This window comes from Sphaeramia orbicularis, chromosome 5 (assembly GCF_902148855.1).
Source record: "Sphaeramia orbicularis chromosome 5, fSphaOr1.1, whole genome shotgun sequence".
Lineage (NCBI taxonomy): Eukaryota > Metazoa > Chordata > Actinopteri > Kurtiformes > Apogonidae > Sphaeramia > Sphaeramia orbicularis.
The window spans coordinates 61,636,737-61,661,962 of NC_043961.1; the positions used below are offsets into that span (position 1 = coordinate 61,636,737).

The window sequence follows — 25,226 nt, forward strand, 5'->3', positions numbered from 1 at the left end:
TAAACCTGAACCTATGATGGAAACAGGCCTACAGTAGGTTCCATTTATTTGAGTAAAATAAAACTAAGTCTAAAACTACTTACATGCTCTGATAAAACTAAGCACAGCGACAGACTAAATAAGAATACAAAGAAATCAAAAGTTCCAAATGTGACTCAGTGTGACAGTAGAATGTGTGTCAGACTGTGTGTGGATGTGTGTGTGTGTGGGTGTGTGGATGTGTGTGTGGGTGTGTGTGTGTGGATGTGTGTGTGTGTGTGTGGGTGTGTGGATGTGTGTGTGTGTGTGTGTGTGTGGATGTGGGTGTGTGGATGTGTGGGTGTGTGGATGTGTGTGTGTGTGTGTGTGTGTGTGTGGATGTGTGGGTGTGTGTGTGGGTGTGTGGATGTGTGTGTGTGTGTGTGTGTGTGTGTGTGTGTGTGGGGGGGGGTTGTGGTGTAAGGCTGGGGGGCTTAACATGCTTACCATGCTGCAGACGTGTTCCAGACATGTTGGCTATGATATGGTAATCTGCTGTCAGCCCATGAGGTCAGACAGCCATCTGTGGTCCAGACACAGAGCATTATGGGATATGTACAGAAGACTGGGGGGAGGAGTCTGACTGGGGACTGGGATTACGGATGGACGGACGGACGGACGGATGGATGGATGGACGGACAGATGGATGGATGATAGACGGATGGACGGACAGATGGATGGATGTATGGATGTATGGATGGATTATAGACGGACGGACGGACGGATGGATGGATGGATGGATGGATACAGACTGGTACCCAGTGTCCACATGTGGACCCTGATGAGGACATGGACCCACAGACAGACTGGTACCCAGTCATTGATCCAACTCCATGGGTTTGACTGGGGAGTCAGTGTTGGACAAATGACATTTTATTGTCTGTTTTAATTCTTTTTTCTTCAGTTTTGTTCAGTTTGTGTCTTAATTTCATAATATATTTACTATACTTACTTTTTTTACTTTTACTTTTTACTTTTTTACTTTTACTTTTTTTACTTTTACTTTTTTACTTTTTACTTTTATACTTACTTTTTGTTCATTTTATTTATCACTTTACCTTTTTTTTCTAGTTTTTCTGTATTTTAGTCCATTTTTTGCTTATGTTTTCCACATTATTTATTAGTTTGAAGGTTTTTTAGTATTATTAATTTTTCTTCATTTTATCCACTGTCTTTGATCCAACTCCATGGGTTTGACTGGGGAATCAGTGTTGGAGAAGATGAGAAGATAACGGTGTTTCCATGGGTCCCACTTGCATTGTCTTTCCTAGAACTGCAGATTCGAACACAGTTTGGTTCTTTGCTCCTGACACAAAGAAAACACCAAATATTCCAGATGAACTGTGAATACTTTTAATTCCATTGTCGGCCCATTTTCACATCCTCTTGTTTTTTGTCTTTCTCCTGCAGTTCTTCTGACCAGCTGTGATGCCTTCAGACTCAGCTCTTCTCAGCGCCTCATCCCCCTCAGCCCTCCTGTGGCCCGCTTCTTCCAGGACCAAGGTCCGGTCCAGACGCGTTTCATCCAGGAATTAGTCCGAACCAAACGGCACATGGCACAGGAACTAGTGCGGGCCCAGCCTCTTTTGGTTCATGACCTGGGTTGGCCCGAAATACACGAGACGTCCCGTTCTCAGGCCAAAGCGGAATCCACAAACTCCTCCTCCCAGTTCCCTCCAGACCCCGCCCCTCAAGGCGGAGCCAGACCGCAGGTGACCCTGGACGACAACCTGGGAGTTCAGGATGAGATGGAGGTGAGAAAAGAGCGACATATTCAGAAGAACAGTGTTTAAACAAGTTCAGAGTCAGGTCCGCTTAGGTCCATTTCCTGTTTGGACGGTCCTCACAGTCCATCACAGTCCTCATTCAGTCTATCAGTGGAGTGAGTCAACTGTTCGATGGTTTCTGGGTTTAGTAGAGTGGACCTCATCAGGGTCTGTCAGTCATGTTGGTGAAAATGTCTGAGCGGAAACTGGACTTGAACATCTACATCTACTGTGTTTTCAGTAGAACATGGACCTGCTGACACAGGTTGGGTTTAACCACAGGTGTTTTTCAAACTAAACCATGATGCTAAAAGGCCAAACTACTAGGGCTGTAAGAAAATATCAGTTCTGCAATATATCGTGATATTTAATTTCACAATACTGTATCAATATTAAAAAGTACTGTATCGATATTTTTAGATATTTATTCAAATGCAGATATGGCAGAGGTTCATTGATGTTTTGTTTTTTTGTTTATATTTTATTTATTATTATTTAACACTGTTTTATTCAATAATGTTCGTTCCTTTGTTGGGACTCAACTCAAATCCTGTTCTGATGTTAGTTGTGAACTAATAGAATCTGAACATTTGAACAGGATCTGAAACTGGAATGTCTGTAAAACAGAATTTCAGTTTGAACACAGTTTGAACATTTGGTGATAGAACATTAGATCCTGTTGGGATCAAATACAAATGTGTTTAGTACTGGTGCAGATTTCTGCTGGAATTCAGTTCTTCAAGGAAATAATCATTAAAAAAAAGAAACAAAACCAATTAAAAATTGCCTTTTTAACAGTATCATGATATATCGTATCGTGATCCTAGTATTGTGATTTGTATCATATTGTTAACGTATTCTTTTGTTGGAAGTGCCAAGAATAAATCCAGATTCTTTTTGGTCTCATTTTTGTCGTCATGCGGCATCCGTCGTCGTCGTCTGTTACAAAACTTTCATTCGTCTTCTTCTCCAAAACTACAATTCCAATTGACTTCAAACTTGGTATACAGCTTCTTTATGATGATGTCAACAAAAGTTAGTGAAATTATTTGGATCTGGATCTGATCCTGGATTTGGTGCAACTTTGAAAAATGTCCCCATTATAACAGATAGGAAGTGGATGGATGCAATAACTCAGTAAATCTAAATGATCTCCAGTGTAAATGTCTCCAGTCCAGCCCTGATGGGGAGATGAGCCAAACAGAATGTCCACATGCTGATCAGGATCTTCTTCTGGATCTGGAACTGACACAAAATTTAACATGGGCTCTTATGGGGAAAACATTTCAATCGTCTTCTTCTCTGAAACTCCAGTTCTGATTGACTTCAAACTTGGTCTACAGCTTCTGTATGATGATGTCAACACAAGGGATTGAAATTATTTCAACCCAGATCTGATTCTGGATTTGGTGCCACTTTGAAAAATTTTCCCAACAGATAGGAAGTGGATTGATCCAATAAATCAGTATCAATGATATCAAGTTGGAATTAGAATTTTTTACAGATCTGATTGGAATATGAGCAAAACATGGGCTATTTCTGTAATGAACTGGGTGAGAATAAATGGCATCTGGATACATTTCCCAAAGCTTTGAATTTGGCCGGTAAGCTACAGGGCCATTGGTCTGATTTTTATAAATTTATTATTGACTTGATCTGATCACAAACAAAATATAACTCAGCTGAGGATCCACACCCTGAGCAGGGAAATGGATCCAGACATTCCAATGCACATCACTTTTATAATCCTTGTAAACTGATCTTCAAACTCTGGGCTGACCCCCTTGTGCTAGGTGGGCGGGGTCACAGAAAATGGACTGGTGTCATCTGACTCTAAAGACAAGCAGATAAAACCCCATACTGACAGTGTTTTCCTCTTATCTCTTGTTTACGATCGTCTGTGGACATGTGTATTTAAAAGATCATAAATCTGTCAGTTTAGTATGTTGATGAAGAAGTGACGTATCCTAAGACCTTTAACACTAACCAGTGACACAAAGAAATCGTAATACTGACTAATATGTGATTAAACTTAAGAAGATCAACTATCTAGATTAAAATAATATTTCAGTATCGCCAGATTCTTGCTGATACACAGCCCTACAAACTACGTGTATACGTTCTTCTGACCAGTCTTTTAAACTTGTGCATCTTTCTTCAGCGTATGGTCCATCTAGCGGTCCCTCAGGATCCTGAAGACCTCCGTGGACCTGCAGACTCCTCTGAACCAGAGACCCAGGACGCCTCGGGTTTCTACGGGACAGACACCGAGGACCGAGACAGAGGAGAGGAGGGAGGGGAGGAGCGAGAGAGGAGGGGAGGAGACGAGGAGTGGGACAGAGACGCAGCAGAGGAGCCAATCAGAGGAGAGGGGGGAGGGGCCCACCAGCACCAGGGGCCAATCAGAGGAGAGGGGGGAGGGGCCCACCAGCACCAGGGGCCAGTCAGAGGAGAGGGAGGAGGAGGGGCCCACCAGCACCGCCATTCTGTGGACGTCAACCACACCACACCAGACCTGGACGCTCTGATCGGTGTGTGGACAGGACAGGACATCTACTGTCCATTCGCTGTCCATTCACTGTCCATTTACTGTCCATTTACGGTCACTTGAATATTCAAATGTTCTAACTCTATTAAAATATAATTAGAACATTTGAATATTCAAGTGACAGTACATAGACAGTGAATGCACACTGTCTTTATTGACCTCTACCTCATGTCCACTCATGTCCACTCATGTCCACTCATGTCCACTCATGTCCTCTGTCTGTACAGTAGTTGGACACTGTCCCAGTGGATGTCTGTAGCTGTTAACACATGTTGGGGACATGTCTCTTTGTGTGTCCCAGGCTACAGTCCATCTTTCCCCTTGTCCAGCGCTGAGCAGATGGACGTCTCGTCCCCAGCTGAACTGTTGGACTCTGGGCCACAGAACCACCGGTCATCCCCGGTTCTAGAGGTGAGCGCCAACTAAATACAAACTACCATGGACTTCACAAAAGGGTTAGGGTTAGGTGAATTATGATCGAAGTGTTCTGGAATGAAAAAAAAGAAGTTCAACATTAAAAAGATAACAATAAAGTCAAACAGAAAAAAAGAGACATCAGTGAAGTTGATTTTTAAAAAATATCAAATCAGGTTTAGATTTAGAAAGAATACAATATTAAAAGAAAGAAAAAGGAATGGAAAAGTAGAAGAGCACAGAATCAAGTGGAAAAAGTCTGTCTATCCCATAATATACCTGAAGTTTGTGGTTAAATTCAGTTACTTATTCTGCGTTCCAGGTCGTTTTTTGAGCCCATAAATCACGACTTCAAACCACGATTCACGACTTTGTAACGTTCCAGGCAAGTCCCACCAAACTGTCTGAGCGCAAGGAATTGTGGGAGATAGATGTAAACAAACCAACATGGTGGACCGTACGTTATGCTCATTTATAGTCACTTCTATCCCACAGGTGTTTGTTCTTTGCTTATTTAAAGGAAACAGAGGAGGACGAACGGTGCATAAGGACAGAGCAGCTGTTCTACCTTTGATGTTCTCTGTTTATTTGGATTCAGATTTGGTTTGAATTTCTTCTGTCACTCATTGGACTGAAAACTAGCTAACACTAGAGCAGCTGCTGATTATACAGAACATTTACAGAGAAATAATGTCAGAGCAATACCTGTTTTTAATAAACAATCTGCATAAACACCACATCCATGGGGGGGCGCCAGTGCTACGTGACATCAGAACTCAGAACTGGGAGAACATGGATCTGGTACGAGTTCAGGTGGAAGTCCAGGTCTGACTGAACATTCCAGTGCATTTACACCAGTAGAAGGATGGAAGAACAGCAGTAGAAGGATGGAAGAACAGCAGTAGAAGGATGGAAGAACACCAGTAGAAGGATGGAAGAACATCAGTAGAAGGATGGAAGAACAGCAGTAGAAGGATGGAAGAACACCAGTAGAAGGATGGAAGAACACCAGTAGAAGGATGGAAGAACAGCAGTAGAAGGATGGAAGAACACCAGTAGAAGGATGGAAGAACAGCAGTAGAAGGATGGAAGAACACCAGTAGAAGGATGGAAGAACAGCAGTAGAAGGATGGAAGAACACCAGTAGAAGGATGGAAGAACAGCAGTAGAAGGATGGAAGAACACCAGTAGAAGGATGGAAGAACAGCAGTAGAAGGATGGAAGAACAGCAGTTACAGCTGGACTGGAACGCAGAATTAATTACTTATTATATATTCTCATACTCCAGTTACATATACTTAATTACTCATGTATTATAGTAAAATAGTAAAATACAACAGGAGTAGGACTGAGCTGAAAACACTGAAGCTAAAGCTAATGGTAAAGCTGAAGCTAAAGCTAAACCCTGTTGGTCAGTGGATGTCTAACACACTGGACTGGACTGGGTAGGACAGGCCTCAAAACCAGTTCTCTGTGACCTTCCAGAGTACCCCCAGGGGTACTTGAATAAACAAGTCATCTTGTACTGAATACAAAATAAACTCGGTGTTCTGATCTAGTGTAAAAACAGGTTTGAATGGTTCTTGTGTGTCACCCAACTCCAACCCACTGCTCCGCTTCTGCTCTGATTATCAGATCCATGTGGACCAGAGTTCACCATCTGAATACAGCATTAAATTGTTGGGGTTTTTTTCAGAGGTCTGCTGGTTATTGTCTTCTCAGTCAGCTCAGACTAATTAGACACTGTTAACAAACTGGACCAATTAGAACTAAGTCAATTATCCAACCCAGGGTTTGTAGGTAAATTCTGGATTAGACCTGGTTTATGTCCATCCACTTAAATCCACCTGCAGCTGATGAAGGTTCTGGAGGAGCTGGGCAGTTGTTTACTCAGTCCTCTAGTGTCGCATTTCCACTACAGTATCGGCTCGACTCGGCCTTTTTGCGTTTTCATTACATAAAAGGACCTGGAATCTGGTACCTGGTACTAGTTTTTTGGTCTCACCTCCGCTGAGGTTCCAGGACTGGGGACCAGATACTAAAGGTGACACTGTGTAAACACTGCAGACCTCTGATTGGTCAGAGTCGTCTCTGTGACCCGCCCTTTTACTAAAAACAGATGCAGAAGTTGACAGTAAATCTGTCAGTAGGTGAATCCACATGATGACAGTCTGTAAAACTACACCATGGTTTGTCCAGGAGGTTCAGACACAAACATTCAGCAGGAGTTTGACGAGACAACAGGCAACGAGTGAGTTTATCAGCAACTGTGAGCAGACGACACAGAAGTAACGCACCGCATCGCTATGACGACCAGGTACTGGAAAGTGGGTAGTATCCTGGAATGGAAACGGTCTGGAATAGGACCTGGTACCAGAGTCGAGCCGGTTCCATGCAGTGGAAACGCGGCATTGGTCTGTCCTCATCTCATGTGTCCATATTGTCCACAGTTCAGGTTGTGTCCATGCTTTGACCTGGTCTTGGACTAACTCCAGTGGGTCCCATGTGTCCTCCAGGTCTCTCCTCTGGACCGGGAGCTTTGGGATCCAGAGGAGGTGGTTCAGTCCAGTGGGTATGGAGGTCTGCACTTCTCCACCACTACAGCGACCGCAACCTCCACTTCTGTTAGAGCTGACGAAAACAGAGGAACTGCCACCCCCGAGACCGACACAGGGACTGACTTCAGCCTGGTGGGGGGTTACGCCAAAGGTACGAACACCATACACATCTGATGAACCTAGTCCAGGTCCTTCATGGGTCAGTACTGTCAGTGGTTCATAGTCCAGGTCCTTTCATAGTCATGTAAATAGGTCAGTGTTATGTCTGTGTTTATCTTTTCCACATGTGTATCAACACGTACAAAGCACAGCAGATCTATGAAGCAGAGGTGTTTTCTGTCAGACTGCAGTGGAAGCTCATCTGCCCCTAAAATGATGTTGACCAGTTGGTTCAGAATCAGTTTGATCCCAGATCAGTGGACTGGATGTTGTTCACTTCTCCTCCATTCCCGTGTCTGTGTTTGTTCATTCCATCTCTGCTCAGTGCATTTGTCCGTAGACGCTCAGCGTCCATGCACTTCAATGGGACTGAGTGGAACTGGTTTTTTTCAGTGACTCTAAACTGGACGCTAATTGGATAAATGACACCGTGTTGTCCCGCCCCCAGATGCTCAGCATCTCTGGGGGTGAACGGAGCAGCGGGCGGAGCTTGGCCGGGCCGGACGCCAAGCTTCCGCATGCCGATTGGACGATGGGTCCAAAGGCTGAATCCCGTTTGATTGACAGCTGTTTTCAGATCTGCTCCTTCACTGACACAGTTCAGTTTAATACCGTCACACATTCTGCTGGGAAATCACAGAAACCAAATGAACTGTTCATTTACTGACCTGGACATAATTTCAACGTTTTCTTGTTTCAGTTCCATAATTGAATCATTTCTTGTTCCAGTTTAATATGGTTTTGTAGATCGTAAAATCAGTCATACTGTTGGCTATAGGTCGGAGTGAACTAGCTATCCAGTCCTTGGAAAAGACGCCTACTGTGTACGATAAGGAAACTGAGCATTTTCTTAAAAAGGAACAGAGGGACGAATTTATGTTGAAATAACTTGACAATTTTTTTGATGTAAGCCGACAATGAGCTTCCCCTGTCTGAAAGACCAGCAGCCACCACTGCTATAATACACCACACATTAAATGACCCATTAAAGTATTTTCCAGTTCTAGATAACTGGTCTTAAATATTTGGTTTATTTGTGGATCTGTCAGTTGTCATGCACACGTGTCAATGCTAAACCGAGGCAGAATATTGTTCAAATTGCACTTATTTTTGTTTCTCATGTTGTTCTTCCAGTTTGTGTTCAGGTTAGTCACATGTTTGTAAATGGAAACCTTTTCTTCTTGTAATTTGACATGTTTTGCACTAAAATAAAGACAAATGTGCCGTTGTCATTACTGATAAGTTCTAATTTTTCCAGCTCAGACTGGTCTGTATGTGTCCCCTGAACTAAAATGACTTTATTATATTATTCTATAAACCTTGGTGGTTATTATCCTCAGTGTAATTTCTGTATTTCTCAGATTCATCCCAGGGGTCAGATTAGACCCTTTGGGGGCCTGTGTGGGTCCACGGGCCGTATGTTTGACCCCCTGGTCTGTAGGGGTGTTAGAAAATATCGGTTCTGCAATATATCACGATACTTAAACAAAAAAACAAAAATGAACCTCCACAATATCTGCATTTGAATAAATACCTAAAAATATCCATACAGTACTTTTTAATAGTGATACAGTATTGTGAAATTTTCTTTTTTGTTTATATTTTATTTATTATTCTTTCACACTCTTTTATTCAATAATGTTGGTTCCTTTGTTGAGATTGAACTCAAATCCTGTTCTGATGTTAGTTGTGAACTAATAGAATCTGAACATTTGAACAGGATCTGAAACTGGAATGTCTGTAAAACAGAATTTCAGTTTGAACACAGTTTGAACATTTGGTGATAGAACATTAGATCCTGTTGGGATCAAATAAAAATGTGTTTAGGATTTGTGCAGATTTCTGCTGGAATTCAATTCTTCAAGGAAATAATGATTTAAAAAAAAAAGAAACAAACAAAAAATTGCCTTTTTAACAGTATCATGATATATCGTATCGTGATCCTAGTATTGTGATTTGTATCGTATCACCAGATTCTTGCCGATACACAGCCCTGGTGTTCTGAGTGTTGTCTCTGGTTTTTAGCTGCAGATGAGAAAGAGGAGGAAGAGACAGAGAGGGAGGAAGAGGAGGAGGAGGAGGATACCGGTCTATCTCATATTGGAGACATATTTGGACATAATCCAACTGCAGCAGAGGTGGGTTTGGCCCCCAGCAGAGAACCACTGCAGCCCAGTGTCCAAGAAGAAGAGGAGGAGGAGGAGGAGGAGGTGTTCAAAGGTGAGGAGTCCACCACTGCAGCATCATTCAACACAAACATGGGATCGGTTCAGTAGGAGCTCAGTCTGATTACAGCTGCGGACACACAGTAGGTCTGGAATCCAATAATCCAACAATTATTTAGTTCAGTTTAACGAGCATTCGAACAGGCTAAAAAAATAGTACAAATGTGAAAGAATCTTTATTCCACAAATAACAACCACAAAATCTATCAAAGTAAAAGGATATAGAAAAACTATCTATATAGAAATAACAGCAGTATAAAAGTATATATATATATATATATATATATATATATATATATATATATATATATAGACATAAACAACAGTAAACCAGTCCAATACCGTCTCTAAACCATGTGTCAGCTCAGTCTAAAACACATCTGGATCCAACTGCACATGAACTAACACTGAACTGTGGCTGATCCTAGACTCATGTGCATCACAATAAGTGTCCATGTGAAACACACACACCAGTGGAACCAATGTTTAACAGCAGAGACATGGAGGAAATGAAACTTCAATTCAGGACAAATGCATTTGAATAATTTTCTTCTAAACTATTGAGACCAAAGTGTTTTTTACAGCGGACCGTAAACATATGACTAATTTTACTGTGAAACTGGACACTTGAACATGAGGACTATAGGGACTATGGGGACTATAGGGAATATGTGGACTATGGGGACTATAGGGACTATGGGGACTATAGGGACTATGGGGACTATAGGGAATATGGGGACTATGGGGACTATAGGGAATATGGGGACTATAGGGACTATGTGGACTATGGGGACTATAGGGAATATGGGGACTAATGGGACTATGTGGACTATGGGGACTATAGGGAATATGGGGACTATGTGGACTATGGGGACTAATGGGACTATAGGGACTAATGGGACTATGGAGACTAATGGGACTATGGGGAATAATGGGACAATAGGGACTATGGGGACTGTAGGGACTAATGGGACTATAGGGACTAATGGGACTGTGGGGAATAATGGGACAATAGGGACTATGGGGACTGTAGGGACTAATGGGACTATATGGCACTAATGGGACTGTGGGGAATAATGGGACAATAGGGACTATGGGGACTATGGGGACTATAGGGACTAATGAGACAATGGGGACTATAGAGACTAATGGGACTACGGGGACTATAGAGACTAATGGGACTATAGGAACTATGGGGACTATAGGGACTATGGGGACAAACAGAACTAATGCAGTTGAACCTGGTTCTTTTTTGGACAAACATTGTCCAGACTGAAGTCTTTTTTTTTTGGGGGGGGGTCCTAACAGACGTAGGTGCAGAGGAGGAAGACGACTGGAGGAAGACCAGGTCCAGAATCAGACCCATTGTCCCGCTCACCACTGACCCCGCCCCCACCGTCGGCTTCACACACCCGTCCTGGGATTGGCTGGACCGGACCACGGCCCTGCAGGATCTGAGGTCAGAGGTCATGGGAGGTGGAGTCACAGAGGTCTATGGTGACTTTGATGAACCGGAACCATCAGGACAGGTGGGTGTGCACAGGTAGACCATGTGACTGTGAAGTCTGTCCTGTATGGTTGACTGTCCTGTCTGTCAAACCCTTCAGGTGGTGTGTATCAAATGGAACGAGCTGACTGGGCGGGGCTACGTCATCCTGAACATGACCCACAACATGAACTGTGTAAGTGAATACAGGGCAGTGATTGACAGGGTCAGTTTGGATTAAAGGTGCAGTCTGTAGAATTCTGTTCTCATTCTAAAATGGTCCTGACTGTCACAGACATGAAGGAATCCTGTTCATTTCAGTCCTGGTCTCAGTGACAGTAGTATTCCAGACAGAATATTTACATTTAAAGCTCAGTGTCAGCCCCCAAATGATGTTTATGATGTCACTGTGTGTTTTGGTCTGAGGCTCCGCCCATCACCTGTCTGCCAATCACAGAGTCAGTACCTTTGTTCATCCAGGTTGGCAGTTCCACTGAGCTGCAGCTGAACATTTATGAGCACAAAAGTCTGACCTGAAGAAACCCAAAAGGACTCAAGGGATTATTCCAAATACGACAAAGAGACAAAGAGAGAAAAGAAACAAGGATCTGGAGGAGATGATTTAGAAACAGACGACTGAAAGAGGAGGAGAATTAGAAGACCAACGCCGGCTCTGCCTTAGACTGACCACCGTAAGAACCACTGAGACACCGGCAGTCCCTTCTCCCAGGGCCGGGCTGCGGTCTCTTCTCCTGGTCCTGGTGAACGGACCTGGTACCGGTGCAGGACTGGTCTCTGTCCATGGTAGCTCCTTGTAGTTCAGTGTTTTCTGTGGAAGTGACCTCTGCATGTAGTGGTGTGTAATCCAAAGGGGGGGGGGGGAGGTGGTCAGTAGTCCGGCGTCCATGGTTCGGCTATGGTTCAGTTGGGGTGTGTGTCGGGGGGGGGTCAGGGACCAGCTGGTTTCTTATAATACTATGGGGGGGTTGTACAGTAGCGGTCCGTGCTGCTTGTACTTCACAGAAGTCAAAGGTAAACTTGCGGCTCATTTCCTTTTCTCTCTCCTGAATGTGTGTGAACTTTCATCAGTGTTCAGGACGTTTGTCTGTTCTATTCTATATCAGACTGATGCAGAATCAGTCTGGGGAGGATTTATTGTATAAATTTCTGCTGTGGTGGACAGGATAAGTGGAAACACTAGTAGTAGACGCTCATGCTGGATCTGTCCACCCCTAGTCTGGGGGGAGGAGCAGAGGAGACCAGCTGTACAGTATCTGAATGGGACTGCAGAACCAGTTTGGGCCACAGTCCTACATACGACACCTTTAAGTACCTAATGTGAACGTACAGAAGGACCCTGGATGACTGCTCATGTCCTCAGTCTGGATCTGTGCATGGAAAAGAAAAATGATCTCCAATAATAATATAATAATAATCCAAGAGTCCAATTAAAACAAATGAGGCCAGACTGACTCTTTGAAGCAGCATCTACAGCATCACCTGGTGGTGGTCAGCAGTATTACAACTGTAACATGTTCCACACTGGCTTCATTTGGGTCAGTGCTCCTGTCTGTTCCAACCAGCAACTGTGGATAAGGAACCCAGAACCACAGTGGAACACATGGAGGACCCCTGAAATAGACTTTTTACTTTGTGTGTGTGTGTGTGTGTGTGTGTGTGTGTGTGTCTATTCCAGGAAGAGTTCCGTGTGGACAGAGGTTTCCGTTTGCTGAGGACCATGGAACGAGTGTTTGCTCGTCGGATGAACAGCCCTGAAGGATCATGGGTACTCTACCTCAGCAAACCCACGCACCAACAACACCAGCTGTTGATGAACGTGGCATCTGCACGAGGTACGAACATTTATGTCCCCTTCCCTGTGAAGACCCCCACCCACACAGAGGGGTGGGATTTTTTAAACTGTTTTACAGACGTACAGCCTTTTCATATTCTTGACTTTTTTTGTACAGTTTCAGTTTAAACTGATAAAACTGTTCTTTGTTCACACATGGATTTAAGTTCCAGCTAAACTCCAAACGCTCAGTAGGTGTGTGTTTCCATCCTGTTAACTCTGCTGTGTGTTACTGTGTGTGTTTCCATCCTGTTAACTCTGCTGTGTGTTACTGTGTGTGTTTCCATCCTGTTAACTCTGCTGTGTGTTACTGTGTGTGTTTCCATCCTGTTAACTCTGCTGTGTGTTACTGTGTGTGTTTCCATCCTGTTAACTCTGCTGTGTGTTACTGTGTGTTCCAGGAGTCATCGCCACCAAGGATGTGCTGGGCATGCTAGGAGAGATCAGGACCAGTTTAAATGAGGTGCAGTGATGTCATCGGTCATGTGACCACACCCACACCCACAGTGCATTTAAGCCTGTGTTTGACCACTGTCCCACTGCGTCTGTATTACGGATGGGAATCGAGAACCGGTTCTTTTTGAGAACCGGATCCCAGTAGCTCGATCCCTTGGAATCGTTTGCCTGCCTGCTTATCAATTCTGCCTTCGTTGTGCATGCGCGATGATGTCACGCATACGCTGCATTGTTTTGGTCAGAACAAAGACAACATGGTGTTGAGGCAGAAACTAACTAAGCAGACCACACCAGGTCCAAACAGACCACACCAGGTCCAAACAGACCACACCAGGTCCAAACAGACCACACCAGGTCTAAACAGACCACACCAGGTCTAAACAGACCACACCAGGTCCAAACAGACCACACCAGGTCCAAACAGACCACACCAGGTCTAAACAGACCACACCAGGTCCAAACAGACCACACCAGGTCCAAACAGACCACACCAGGTCCAAACAGACCACACCAGGTCCAGCTGAACTCTGTCAAAGCTTCCATTTCTTCTAAAGGTGGAATCCCTCCAGTCTGTTCAAACATTCGTCCACATGTGATTCATTTGATTCTCTACTCAGCGGTGCTTGTGAATCTAACAGCAGAGTGAACACCAGGCCGTCATCCGGGCCCAGTTCTTGTTCTGGTTCGGGAAACAAACGTCGTACCCCCTCAAATACAAGTTTCTGAAGGTAGGGGAAAGGAAATGAGGAGCACAACACAACGGGAGACGAGCAGAGTCGAACCGGTTCCACGTAGTGGAAATGCAGCAATAGACGCCCCCCCCCAAACCAGGCCCGGCGTCATCTGTTCTTATTATTCGTTAATACCGTATATGTTCTATTTTCTGTGCAGATGGAAATATAAAAGACAGTTAATGCAAACACACCTGTTTGTACTCTTTTATTCCCTCAGCCAATGAGAATCGATAAGAGAATCGGATCGATAAGCAAAATCAATGATGGAATCAGAATCGTTAAATTCTTATCGATTCCCATCCCTAGTCTGAGTCCTCCTGCTGGTGAATGTGACAAACATCAGTTCACTGTCAGCACTTGGATGTAGAGTTCAGAACATTGAAGAAGTTTGGAGTAAACACAGCAGGTCCAGATCCAGCAGTCATACGGTGACCCATGTCCTGTCCAACAGTGTCTGTGTTTAAACTCAATAACTGAGCAAGGAAGAAAACAACACATAAAACCCACAAATATAAAAACACACACATATTAAAGTAAGAGTTGCAGTGCGGAGTTTGGAAAGAGAATTTAAAATGTAAAAAGTCAAAAGCCTTTTCGTCAAAGGCAGCAGTGAACAGGAGAGTCTGGAACCTGGACTGAAAAGAACTCAGACTCTCAGCAGACCGGATATTTTCTGGTAGTTTGTTCCAGATATACGGAGCATAGAAACTGAACGCTGATTCTAAAGTGGCAAGGTTTCCCTGTAAAAGGATCGACGTTATTCCAATGCAAACTCTGGTGCTGCTGGTGGATCTAGACCCCAGGAGAGCCTCTAAATAAGACCCTGTGTCCTCCTCATTTCAGTCTAACCCCTTGAACACTGGTTTCAAATGTTTGTGGCACAAGATTTGATCAGTTTCAGAAAGAACAGACTGCACCACACAACTGAAAAAGGGGACTGGGAGCAGTTAATGCAGCATTTTTTAACCTTGGGGTCGCCTGGAATTCAAATGGGATTGCCTGAAATTTCTAGTAATTAATAAAAAATGTAAAAAAATTAAAACTTACTAATAAAAATTATACATTATATAACCTAATTGTCATGTAAAATTAATGTTCATAAGCAACGTAGTATAGCAAACTATTACATGATAAAAAATAAATTAATTTTATAAAAAAAATGTCTCTGTTTTGAATGTCTGGGATCGACAGAAATTTGTGATGTTAAAATGGAGTCAGGAGTAAAAAAAAAGGTTGGAAACCACTGATCTAAATGTTGTGTGTGTTGTCGATGCTTCTTCCAGGTGGGCATCCAGAACTACAGTGCAGCCAGCAGCTGTCAGACCAGACCCAGTCAGACACGCAGCGACTATGGTAAACTGTTTGTGGTTCTGGTCATCATCGGTTCTGTGTGCACCATCATCATCACATCTGGATTCATCTACATCTGCTGGCAACGACGTCTGCCTGCAACCAAGACCTCAGTAAGTAACCTGTAAAGTAAGTAAACTGGGAGGTTTGTTGCATTTCAATGACGTAAAGGTAAATGCAACCTGGACGTTCAGACTGAAGTCACATTGGAAAAGATCAGATCTGGATCAGATTTAGGACCACATATGAAAGTGGTCCAGGTCAGATTTAGGACCACATATGAAAGTGGTCTGGGTCAGATTAGTGCTGTTCAGACCGTCTGTAACAGGTCAGATCCAAGTCACATATGGGTGAAAACATCAGGTTTGGTCACATTTATCTGAGGTCTGAACGGAGCCTCAGTGTACGGGGTTGGATTGGACCCTTTGGCCTGGCCCGGCCCGGCCCATATGTCTGACCCCCCTGACCTGGTGTCCTCGGTGTTTTCTAACTGGGATTCTCCGATCTCCTCTGTCCTCTTTTCGTACTTTGCAGTTCCGTGCTGAGGAACTTCACTTTGTGGAGAATGGTTGCCATGACAACCCCACCCTGGATGTGACCAACGACAACCAGCCAGAGATGCGGGAGAAGAAACCGAGCGCCAACGGGCTGACGGGAGGAGGAGACGGAGGCGGACAGGAGAACAGTCGCTGGCAGGTGATTAGACGGATGTTTGTGAGAAGGAACAGATGGACGGATGAGGAGTAAATAAATAAAACAGACCTGGTTCTGGAAAGGCTTCAAAGGGTTAGCTGCCAAGGTTATCGTTAACGAAAACTAACAAAATGACGAAAACTGGAATTGTAAAAACATTTTCGTTAACTGAAGTAAAAACTATAATTAAAAGAAAAAAAACATAACTAACTGAAACTGTATTGTGTGTTTATAAAACTAACTAAAACAGATAAAAATTATGGATCAAATTCCCTTGGTTTTGGTCTTTGTCAATGTCAGATTGATGTTAAATGGATTTCTTTGTCTCTCTCAGTTTTCTGTGCTGTCTCCATACGACACTTTTTGCTCCGTCACTTGTGTTCACTTGTGGTTTCCAGTCGTCTTCTGGTCCCCACTCTACCTGGAAACATGGAGACTAAAGCAGCAGAGTCCTGTCTGGGATTGATTTGAATAGGAGCACAGAGAAGAAGAGAAAAGAGACCACTGAACTACAACTGAACTACAACTGAACTACAACTAAACTACAACTGAACTACAACTGAACTACAACTAAACTAAAACTAAACTAAAACTAAGCATTTAGAAAAAAACAAAAACTAATAAAAACTATCAAACCTGCTCTAAAAACGAATTCAAACTAACTGAATTAGAGAAAAAAAAGTCAAAACTAAATCAAACTAAACTAGAATGAAAAATCCAAAACTATTATTTCCTTGGTTGGTGCAAACTTTATTCTGCCTAGCAACAGCTTTAAGTCTGTCTTTTTTTTTTTCTCCAGGTGTTTGTTAATCAAGCAGCGACTGAGGAGGAAGAGGAGGAGCAGGACACACACCTCTGATGAAGAACAAAGGAAAAAGGTGTGACAGAAGGAAAGGGCATCTTTGAAAAGTGTAGAGCCCCGAGGAAAAGAAGAAGAAAACAAACTGGAAGAAGAAAAGGAAAGCAACAGAGAAAAGAAAAACAGAGGCGGTGCTTTAAAGCCTCAGTGACAGATGTGTTATCCAATCAGAGTTCAGCTAGGATTAAAGCTGAAGGGTGTAGAGCAGGAGGGGTGTGTGTGTGGGGGGGTCAGGGGTCAGGGGTCAGACACTGGGCTCACATTCATATCAGACACATGATGAATGTCCACGTTCGTAAAAAGTCCACAAACCCAGAGGTAAGTCCTGCCTCATGCGTTCCGTTGGGTCATTTCATGCTAGTGTGCCTTAGAGGTGGAGTTCCATGTCCAAATACAGACACATCAGACAAAGGACCAGGGTCTCCTGAGGCTGAACCCCACGTAAGCCAAAATCACATCAGGTCCATGTGGACAGGATCAGGACTAACCCAGTAGGACTCCTCAGATGGTAGTTTTTAAATGTTCTTACACACAGATGTGATGGTTCAAATGTTCAGAACGTCCTTCCACTGCAGCTCAAACAGCAGCTGACCTGAAAACAACTGCAAAACCCTGGAGAGTTCATCTGTGTGTACGGACTTTTATCAGATTCAACTAAGAATCCAAATCAGAAAATGAAAAAATAAGAAAAAAAAAGTCCAACAGTAATGCATGAGTCCAACTGGGACCACCTTAGGTCCTTTAGTCCATCCCATTACTGTGTCCAACAGTAATGCACCCAGGGGTTTCAATAACCGCCAGCTGCCGGCAGTTTTACCAATATTACGCCGCAATGTACTTAAAAGAAAAGCAAACAGACAATTATATTATTTCTAACCGTTTTATTTGAAATGAATGTTTTTTTAGTCTTCACCTGTTATGAGGTCTACGCTTTGCCTTTTGCAATACAGGCATAGTTCTGTTTTCAGCTTTAAAACTGGTCATAAAATTAGGTCAAATGCGGTATGGAAGACAGTCATTTTGCTTTAATGTGGCACAGGGAGGCTTCAGCGTATACTAGGGCTGGGTATCACAGCCATTTTCCATAATCGATTCGATTTCGATTCATAAGGTTCTGAATCGATTAATCACGATTCGATTCGATTCAATTCGATCCGGCATCGATTCAATTCAGTATTAATTGATTGATTCAGATTAATTTAGTGATACCAAAGTACAATGTTGAGTTGTAACCCGATTATTTGACTACTGCAGTCATGCAACACATCAATACTGGGATCAATATTGATATTAGAAAGGAAATAAATCTGACATTTCAGCAGAAGGAGCTGAATCTGCTCTGAAATAATGAACAGACACAAACATGTCCATGTTTCTACAGTGGATCAGAACGGACTTCTCCGTCATCTTTATTGTGTTTTATGGCTGGTGGCTTCTACTCACTGGGGGGGGGGGGGGGGGGTGCTCTGTGATTGTTGGTCGAGGAGCGGGGGGGTAGTGTAGCAGTTGGACATTGTGGCTGTACTCTTCCTCTAACTCCATACTCAGCCACAGGTGATCATATGGATCCAAGTTATTATTCCATGAATGACCGGCTTCTGCCACTCGCCTCGGAGAACCTCTGGGCGTCCAGTTCCTTCACACTGTGGGTTTGAGTTTGAGGCCTGGAGGACCTCCAGTAGAGGGGTTCACCCACCCTTCCTCCGCGTCTTTTCCACGCCAGAGCCGTCGCAAGCGAGACCAAGTCTTCTTCAGGGGTTCGCAGGACGGAGCCGCCCACGCTTCTGCGTACTCCTGGTCCTGCTCTGAAAAATTGATCTCATCCACTATTAAACGATTACACAAAATTAAAACGAAATCAATCTAAGATCGATCAATTTTTGATTGATCGATTTTTTTACCCAGCTCTAGTGTATACCTCCCACCAGGGCTTTGCCCCTGGACACCACCAGGAGCCTTGGCGGCCCCCAGACCCCTGCCATCTGGGAAGAGCCACCTACTTTTAACAAATAACCGTCTACTCTGAAAATTATTGAAACCCCTGGCACCAGTCCAACTGGGACCACGTTAGGTCCTTTAGTCCATCCCATTACTGTGTCCAACAGTACACTCGTGTTTCGTCTCAGTGTCTGACCCCTGTGACCTCTCCTCACCTACTTCCTCCAACCCCTGAACAGGAAGTTGAAGCCTGTAGCAGTTTCTGAAGGAAGGTTCTGGCACTTTATGGATTCCTCTTTGAAAAAAATGGACTATCATTGATGAAATGCTGCATCCTGTTCGACGTTAGTCCATCCAGTGACTCAAATATCTCTATTTTGCTTCTAGGAATGGTTGTAAGCGCTGAGGATGTTCACTGTACACAACTGCAGTCATGTGATCGCTATACTTGTGCGCTGTTCGCCTAATCTGCTTCTTTCAGTAGTGTTGGAATGGCCGCTGCCCGCCGTACGCTCCTGGCTCAGTCTTGAGGCGATGACACATGGGCAACATTTAAACGCATGAAAATAAAACACCGTCTCAGTCGTAAAAGTCACTAAACCTGGAGTCCAAGTCGAGCCCAGAGTCATCAGTGTTCAGTCTTAAATGTTTAGAGTCATTTCCACGTCTGTGAACGTCAGCGTTTACGGGTCAACGACACTTCCTGTATGTTCCTGTGACCGTCCACACGTCATGTGTCTGCTGTAACGGTCCATGCATGTCCCAGTCTCATGTTGGACAGACGGACGGACGGTTCTGATTCCACAGCGTCTGCGTCTGCTCTGATGGTCACAGTGGCAGATCTGAGGTTCCTGCTGCGTCTGGGCATGTGCGTGGTGTCACCGGTGAAGTGGTGGTGGTGGGGGACATCTGAGAACAGGACCAGGACCAGGACCATGGGGGACATCTGAGAACAGGACCAGGACCGAAGAACACGCAGGTTTCCATCCAAACATGTTGCATTTTTGACACTTAATTTTTCTTAGTTATTTTAACATTTGTTATACAGAACATAAACCAAACAAAACAAACAACATTCAGCAGTAGATACTGGTCTCAATCCAAAACCAAAAATAATAGAGGGTCTGCACGTGACGTCACCACTAGCGGAAGTCACCATGGTTCCGCCCACTGAGTGGCAGAAAGAGGGAGATGACTGACAGCGCTGGCTTCAGTACTGTCTAAACTGAAGAACAATATTGAATTAAAAATGGAGAACCAAACCATTCAATGAGTTTTTCATATATTTGAAGGCGATCTAACAATTCTTGGTCCATCTTTACTCCTAAAGGAGTGAAAATAGAGAACTGTTGAGCAAACGTAAATAAACGGCTTTAGTCGGTAACACACTGCATTAGTTTAGCCAAAATACTAATAAGTGGTTCCAGGCACAACAAGCCCCGCCCCTCGCACGTATTGTAGCTTATTTTGACATCGATCCAGCTGATGTCATCATGTCTGTGTGTGTGCTGATGTCAGTATAGACACATTTCATAAGTAAATGGGGAAAAAAAGTTGTAAAAATTTGTAAAAATTTTGAACTTTGACCTACTTTTTCCAAAATGTAATCCCATCTACTCTGGGTGAGTGGTAATGTGTAAACCCAACTAGGTCTGAATTCAGCTAATAGTTTTACAGATAAAGTATAAACAAGCAAACAAAGAAACAAACCGAACCAAAAACAATAGCCCTTACCTCCCCTCCGGGGGTGGGGGCAGGGGTAGAATGTGTGATTTGTGAAAAAGAATGTGTTTTTATTGCTGCAGCTTCATTGTTCTACTTAAATGTTACTCACTGAAAATGTAAAAGAATAAAGAAACTATTTGTTTGCTTTAGTGGTTAATTTTAGTTCCAAATGTCTGAAACAGTATTAATTAAAGGAACACCTCTAGTATTAAGTTAACGTTGCTCTTCGGACAGAGTGTGTATTATAAGGTTTTGATACTGATCGTCTTTTTGCAAAAACAAATATGCAAAAAATAAGTGTTTAGACAGAAAGATGGTGTAGTGACAAGTGGGTAGAATACACAAATGTGGACTTCAGACTCCCAACATCTGAATTAGATTTATTCCAAACACTGTCACTGTTTTCCATGTTTGTGTGCAGTTTATGCTCAGTCCCGTGGTTCAGTTACATGACCTGGAATGGGTTCAGAGTCAGAGTTCTGACAGCAGCTCCTGTGGATTCAACACTGTTTAACTGTAGTTTTTATTCCAGTTGTTTTGTAACGCGTCTCCTTCTACAGTCGTTGGTGTCCGTCGTCACTCCTGATAATATTGCCCATCTGCATTTCATCAAGACGCCGCCTGTGTTTCAGCTCTTCCACTTTGAATTCTCTCGATGTAAACGATACTGTAAATGGCTTAAACTATAAACTACGCTGACTGAAATGCACTTAGTCTGAGGTTTAGGAGAGGAAACCAGGGGATGCTGAACCCTCACAGAATATGTTCAAAGGAGTGTGTGCAGACTAGGGCTGTGTATCGGCAAGAATGTGGCGATACGATACAAATCACAATACTAGGATCACGATACGATATATCATGATACTGTTAAAAAGCCAATTTTTTTTTTCAAGATTATTTCCTGGAAGAATTGAATTACACTAGAAATCTGCACAAATACTAAACACATTTTTATTTGAGCAGAACAGGATCTAATGCGATATCAACAACATTGTTCTAATTCTTCTAGTTTCCAAGGAACTACCATCTGCCACTCTCAATAAAAAGTGCTTTTAGGATGCTTCAAATAACCATTATTTAATAAAACAGTGTTGAATAATACTTAATAAGATAGGAAATGATAAAGAAAACAAAAAACAAAAATAAACCTATGCCATACACTGTAAAGAAAAAAAAAAACGGTATTATTCCAGCAACTGGGGCGCCAAAAAAAATACTGTTAAATAACAGAAAATAACCATCTCATAAAAATACACTAATTTTCCATAATTAAAATACAGTTTTTTGCCCTGACTTTACTCGAGATTTTGCTTTTTTTTTTTTTTTTTTACTTTTTAATGTTTAATAAAGAATATTTACATGTATTAAAACAGTCAAATTCCCTATAAATAAATAAATAAATAAATAAATAAATAAATGTATAATTTTCAGTGAGACTCAGTTGTCCAATCCACTGATAACAACTGTATTTGGACAGTTTATCAGTGCTTATACATGTTATACATTCACAAAAATACATTTATTCAACATTTTTGTTGTGAAACCTCCTGTAATTACACAAGATATTTGTCAATTAACAAACAAGTCTGGTTCAACTAACAGAACAAATACTTCTTTTACGGTTAATTTTCAGTAATTTTATCTCATTTTAGTTAATTTTTTTACAGTATTAAACTTTAAATGAACAGTTTAATCTCATAAATAGAAAAGAAATATTTGTGAAATTATGGTACATTTGCAAATGTATTTTAACTGTATTTTTCTGTGAAAAAAAAATTCTTTAAAAAAATGGAAATTTTCTGGTTATTCACAGTTACAGTTTGTTCATGTTATTTTACATTTGACATGTAAAATCACAGTCTGTTTTTGTCACGTCATTGATATTTTCCTGTATCTTAAAAATACAGAAAAAAATCTGTAAAATAGACAGTGAAAATTCTGTTAAATTACATTTTTTTTACAGTGTGTCTGCATTTGAATAAATACCTAAAAATATCGATACAGTACTTCTAAATGTTGATACAGTATTGTGAAATGAAATATCGCGATATATTGTAGAACTGATCTTTTCTAACAGCCCTAGTGCAGACAGTCCAGGTTGTCCAGCTGTTAGAGCAGAGGACTCACAGACAGACGTACAGACAGACGTACAGACAGACGTACAGACAGACGTACACACAGACGTACAGACAGACGGTCCCCTCGTCCACAGATGAGCATGTCGACTTAACCAGTGCAGAAAAGCATCCATATAAAAACTAAACTACAGCTGCAGCCGCTTTTACTGCTGGACGCCTGAATGACACACAGTCACATACAGACTGTGTTGCTTTTCGCGCTGTCAAGTCGGATTCTGAACACTTCAGTTTTGGGTTTTTTTTGTTTTTATTTAATGTGTTTATTTGTACATTTATTTGTATTTGTGTTTTCAGAATCTGCTTGTAACTTCATGTACAGTATAATATCTGCACTTGTACTGCCGAGTCCTGAGCATTCACTTAGAAACAATTACCCTTTTTTTTTTATTAGAAACCAGATTTTTCTCCTCCTTTTTTATTGAGTTTTCATTAATTTATCCATTTATTTGATTTCTGTTCATGTATATTACTACAGAGGTTTTTTTTTAATATGTCTGGTTGTCTGTGTAATAAGTTAAATGTGAAGAACAAATAAAGTTTGGAGAAAATGTGTGGTCTGTTTCTGTTTTTGTGTTTCTAGTCAGACAGTTTTACTTTTCAGCTGAATATTCCATACAGTGAATAATAAAACAAACTTTAAAATCTTTAAACTTGTTATAGATAGAACTCTTTAGTCTTTGACATCTTCCATAGAGCAATATGTACCAAAAACCAGAGAGAATAAGTCAAAAAAGAACACTAAAGTTTGTGTTTTCTCTGCCTGTCTTAAATAACATAATGAGCTCTCACATATATGTTCTGTAGGTTTCATTTGGACGTTAATAATAATAACTTTATTTCTATAGCACCTTTAAAAACTAAGTTTACAAAGTGCTTTGACAGACAAAGCAAAAGTGCACAACAGCAGAATAAAAACAGCAAACAACACAATAAAAGAGATAAGTACAGCAAACACGAAATCATGACTAACTTTGAATATATCATAGTAGAGAGGGCAGAAATAACATTACATGATGCTGTCAAATGCTAAATGAAGGAGTGGAATAAAACAGCATCATGTATGTCAATATAAATGAAAAACCAAAACAGGGTAAAATTAAATATTCAACATTAAAAACATTAAAAAGAGACAACATATAAAGCATTTACGTTGAACTGTTAAAACACAAAACCAAAAAATGTACACATGGTGTCTTTATGAAAAAGGTATCTACTTTTATAAACTACCGGTAAAAAAAAAAAACAGCAAACCATCCATTTAAAATGTCATGTATCTTTTTTGTCAATCACAAAAATAATCAAATATTTAAGAGTACAGTGTTTTCCTGTGTTCTCCAACATCAGAATGAATTTACACTGGAAAATGGTCATAAATATCTTAAAGTTCACATGACTCAAAGGTAACTGAACTGGTGGGGGAAAAAAAAAATTCAACAGCAAGATTTGTGATCATGGCCAAAACTTTATGCATAATGATAAAGATAATATAAAGATAATAAATGACAATGATGTACGATAATATAAAGCACCCTAAATAACTATCAATAAATTTTACCAAATATGGGAGCCTCTTTTACGCTACGTGAATATGTTACCTGACCTGGAACTTTAAAAACATTTTAGGTGTTTATATTGTTATTGACCTGTTTTGTTTATTTATTTATTTATGTATTTTCTTTCCTCCTTTAACAGTACCAGAATACACTGTCTTGACTGTCTTTATGCGTCTCTTGTTTGTATTGCCTTTTTTTTTTTTTTTGCCTCCTTGGGTTCTGTTTGTTTATCATGTCCAGTGTCAGTCTCTGTATTATGAATACATTGCTTGAAATTATAAATGTTATACTTGTTAAATGAAAAATTCTATAAATGTTGAAAAGTTCTATAAATAAAGTAAAAAAAAAATAAAATAAATAAACCATTTGCAAAAAATACTAAATTAGTAAACAAAAAAAGGTAAATTAACTTTGAACATAAACTAAACAGACAATAGCTCCTACAAATACTTAATGGAAATACTCCAGGGTTCTGCTGTTCCTTGAATCTAAGCTGCTGTTATGATTAATTCTATTCAGGCAGTCTCCGTGGCCTCCTCGCATCATGAGCGGGGTCCTTTGGGCTAATGCTAATGCTAGCTGCTACGTACGCAGTCAGTTACTGAGACTGTTGATGTTTGTGGCGATCTGCGGAGAATGAGCACCAAACATGTCAGGTGGGTCTAATTGTGGCTCATATTATTCATATATAGAGTCTGATTGACACAAACAAACCAACTGGAGTTATTTAATATCGAGTCTTAATGGAACCGTA

The 25,226-nt window shown here is 41.6% G+C and overlaps 1 protein-coding gene across 1 annotated transcript in view; it reads left to right on the forward strand.

Annotated features, from left to right (window-relative positions):
- Positions 1–17,672, forward strand: part of podxl2 (podocalyxin-like 2) — a 20,923-nt gene extending 3,251 nt beyond the window's left edge. Inside the window, exons 2-13 of the mRNA XM_030135101.1 lie at positions 1,429–1,772; positions 3,946–4,315; positions 4,634–4,743; positions 7,263–7,455; positions 9,489–9,683; positions 10,997–11,217; positions 11,296–11,370; positions 12,871–13,027; positions 13,428–13,489; positions 15,500–15,679; positions 16,101–16,262; positions 17,059–17,672. Of these exons, the coding sequence (XP_029990961.1) occupies positions 1,429–1,772; positions 3,946–4,315; positions 4,634–4,743; positions 7,263–7,455; positions 9,489–9,683; positions 10,997–11,217; positions 11,296–11,370; positions 12,871–13,027; positions 13,428–13,489; positions 15,500–15,679; positions 16,101–16,262; positions 17,059–17,118 (2,129 nt within the window). The 3' untranslated portion in view covers positions 17,119–17,672. The remainder of the gene's footprint in view (positions 1–1,428; positions 1,773–3,945; positions 4,316–4,633; positions 4,744–7,262; positions 7,456–9,488; positions 9,684–10,996; positions 11,218–11,295; positions 11,371–12,870; positions 13,028–13,427; positions 13,490–15,499; positions 15,680–16,100; positions 16,263–17,058) is intronic.
- Positions 17,673–25,226: the final 7,554 nt, after the last annotated feature.